The 3,960-nt window shown below is 38.8% G+C and overlaps 1 protein-coding gene across 1 annotated transcript; it reads right to left on the bottom strand.

The window, feature by feature from the left end:
- Positions 1-30: 30 nt before the first annotated feature.
- Positions 31-3,928, bottom strand: LOC116379663 (plexin A3-like; the record flags this gene model as incomplete). The annotated part of the gene is made up of 2 exons (XM_031841633.1): positions 3,456-3,928; positions 31-421 (listed from the first exon to the last, which is right to left on the bottom strand). Coding segments are annotated over exons 1-2 (532 nt in total), but the record flags the coding sequence as incomplete, so codon positions are not given.
- Between the last annotated feature and the right edge of the window lie 32 nt (positions 3,929-3,960).

Consider the following 3,960-nt stretch of genomic DNA (forward strand, 5'->3'; position numbering starts at 1 on the left):
TACTAATACTGCTGCTTCTACTACTAATACTGCTGCTTGTAGTTCTAATACTGCTGCTACTACAATAAATATTTAGGACGAGAGAGAAAGTCAGACACAAAGAAAGATGCAGAAATATCAAAACACTACCACCACCTGAAGTACCACAGTTACTACGACCACACACACAGTGGCCTGTGTAAAGATGGAGCGGTGCATGCTGGGTAGTGTAGTGCCTCACCGAGGTGTTCTGACACTGGATGCAGGAGGAGTTGAAGCGGACCGCCGGGATCCTCTGGACTTTCCCCTGGATGTTGAACACACACTCGTAGTTCTTCTGACCCGACTGAGGCTGAGGGAGGTTACGAGCTCGCAACGTGATTGGACGAACCATCCCGGCCGGAACCAGGATGTCGGAGGTGGGGAGGATCTGTGGACAACCCTGTAGAGACGGGGGGGTGGGGGGGACATCACCGTCAACACAAACAGTTAAATAAATATAGATTTTGTGTTTTAGCTCCGTTCTTTTTTGACACAAACATTTAGTCTGTTTGTAGTTTTAGGTTGATAAATATATGGAGGACGAAAGCTGAGACTATAATAAATAAATAAATGATAAAAATAAGTTAGAAATAAAAGCTTAAATTATGAAATGAATGTGCAGGTTATTTTGAAATAAATAAATATACACAGAAATAAGAATAAATAAATAGATAGCATTCATTGATAATAAGTAAATATGCAAATAAATAAATACAAAAATAAGTTATGTGTCTATTATATTAATATATATTTTAATACTATTATACTATAGCATATTATTTATTTTCATATTAACCTGCACATTCTTTTGAGGATTTTATTACTACATTTCTTTCTTTATTATTTTACTTATTGATATTATGACAGCTGTGGTCCTCCATACAAAGAGGTCTGGAGGAAAATAAAACATGGAATAAATAAATAATATAAGTTAAATTATTATAATAATAAGCTCTAAATGTGGCAGCATCAGGAATTATTAATAACCCTTTTATTGTCGTATTAACTGACCCGTCAATCAATGTGGGAACCTGTGGTTTGAGTGTTGGAGAGTTTAAGTTATTAATGAAAATATTAATATATAAATGACGGAATAAAATATACAGTATATTTGAACAAATATTTGCCATTGGGAATAATAATCTTTATATGTATTATTTGGAATATAATGGATCTATATCTGTGTGTATTGTATCACACTGTAACACACACACAGCCAACAGTGTGTGTGTGTGTTCAGTAATGGACAGCTGGTGACAGATCCAAGTTTGGAACTTCCTGAGGCTACTGAAACACACACACACACACACACACACACACACACACACACACACACACACACACACACACTCTCTCAGTGGGGTGAAACCTTTATTAATGAGCGTCGCCACGGTAATTAATTGCCTTGTGACTGTCAGGAAGACCATTAGCTCCACAGGAAGTGGACGAGAGCACAGTGGACACCAGCAGCGACTGTGGAGATCGTGACAGTGAGTGTGTGTGTGTGTGTGTGTGTGTGTGTGTGTGTGTGTGTGTGTGCGCGTGTGTGTGTGAGAGAGCGTGTGTGTTTTGGATAAAGACTGTGGCTCTGAGGCGCTCAGCAAACATTGGACATTTATTTAAACACTCAGCTCACCTGTTACAGATTTACATTTAAATGTGATTTCTTTGTGCCGTCTAAATAAAGTTGATTATTGTGATACATTTTGATTGACAGGCCATAAATACACACTAGAGTCAGTGTTATGATGTGTTTGTATGACACCGAATGTTTTTAAAACGTTAATGACGGCTGCAGTTCAGCCTTCGCTAAGCCCCGCCCCTCTAACTCAGACTGTCCAATCACAGACTCTCATCTCTGGTTCCTGGTTCAGTGGATCTGGAGGTCGTGTGTTGAACGTTGTGTAACAGTGAGACTCGTTTATAAAACGTTAGTGGAGCTAACATTAGCACAGGGCATTAGCATTAGCTATGCTACGCTAGCTACTGAATGTATTTTACAGAGACGGAGCTTTTTGTTAAAAAGTCTTCTTTAAATAGTCCTGTTATCAGTTCAGAGGCTTTTACTCTGAAAAACCGCTCCTCCTTCCTGTTTGTCTGTGTTTTTCTCTTCCCCCCCCTCTCTGTAGTCGGCCCTAATTGCCCAGTAATTAACATTAATTGCTGTGATTGGCTGCTTTCATGTCAATTAAGTGGCTATTCATCTTCCATTAACCAATTAGCCAATCAGAGGTCGTTAGTGTCACCCGGCGTTGACACCGAGCACCAATCAGGTCAACGAGACGATCGCTGCTGCTAACGAGCTTTAAATCAATTAAATAATGAAGGTGTTTGTGTTTTACATCACAACTCATTGAATAAACAAACCAAAACATAATAAAACTATTTTCTTCAGTGTTGTTTCTTTATCGAAGCAGAAAAAAGAACATTCAAATGTTTGTAGTTCTGATTTCAGTGAGTGTGAACATCTTGTTGACAGCGAGGTCATGTTCCTGTTTGTTTGTCAGCAGAATCAGAGAAAAACATGAGCTACACATACAGTATACTATTTAATATGTACGGAAACAGAGAGTCCGTCTTTAAGGGGAGGAAACAAGAGGAGAGGAGACAAGGAGAGAAAACACAGAGGTGAGGAGAGGAAACAAGAGGAGAGGAGACAAGGAGAGAAAACACAGAGGTGAGAAGAGGAAACAACAAGAGAGGAAACAGGAAGAGAGGAAACTAAAGGAGAGGAAACAACAAGAGACGAAACTAAAGGAGAGGAAACAACAAGAGAGGAAACAGGAAGAGAGGAAACAAGAAGAGAGGAAACAGAGAATCCTTCTTTATTGACATTATTTACGTAAACAACAGCTGATTGTATTTAGGCAACATTTAAAATACGTTTAAAGGAAAAACATGTTAATATCTCTTATAACAAAGTCTAACTCAATGTTTTTAAAGACAGTATTTGTTTTTAAGTCCACTTTCATTTCAGTTTATAGTGTTTATATTTCCGTGTGTTTCAGAGTGAAAACAATATTATTTCTATTAATATTAACTGTAACATTATTATAGGAAATAAAAAAGAAAGTTATATTAAAGGGCCAAACTGGTGTTTGTGCCTTCCGTCCATGCAGATATTAGTTTCATCGAATCAACAGATAAAATATGCAGAGAAATACATTTACATAATGATCAATATGTAAATATGACGATGTCGTGTGATGATGTCCTGTGACATTGTCGTGTGATCCAGCTGAGAGAAAACAGACAGTTTGAACCTTTTAAAGTTTGATTCCTGTTCTGTTCGTTTGGTGAGAACGTTGCTCATCGATGCGTCAGAGAAACGGAGTCCTTGAATGCACCAGAGGGAGGGTTTTAAACTGTGTGTGTCTTTGTGTGTGTGTGTGTGTGTGTGTGTGTGTGTGTGTGTGTGTGGTGTGTTCAGGTACCTCCATGTTGCTGACTCGTCCCTCCTGGAAGGAGCAGTCCTGCAGGTTGTTGGTGCAGACGTGACGATATTTACACCAATGACACGGGAACTCACTGCTGACACAGGAAGTGCACCTGAGAGGAGGGGGGTGTAAAAACATCTGTTGTCATGGAGATAAACAGACTATTATTTAATTATTTAACTTAGTGATGTTAAGTCTGAACAAACATCATCTGAATATAAATCTGTTATTATTCTACATTTAATCTGTTCAGACTCAAAGCAACATGTTGGTCCATCTCTTAATACGGTCCCACTTCCTGTCTCACTTCGTCCCCCACTTCCTGTTTCACTTCCTCTCCCACTTCCTGTCTGAGTCTCATTGGTTCCTACTGAAGACGTTAGTCTTCTTTACTGATTCTCAGTAAAGAAACAACAAGAGAGGAAACAACAAGAGAGGAAACCACAGGAGATGAAACAACAAGAGATGAAACAACAAGAGATGAAACAACAAGAGAGGAAAC

This window comes from Anarrhichthys ocellatus, unplaced genomic scaffold (assembly GCF_004355925.1).
Source record: "Anarrhichthys ocellatus isolate YVR2014 unplaced genomic scaffold, GSC_Weel_1.0 scaffold4868, whole genome shotgun sequence".
NCBI lineage: Eukaryota > Metazoa > Chordata > Actinopteri > Perciformes > Anarhichadidae > Anarrhichthys > Anarrhichthys ocellatus.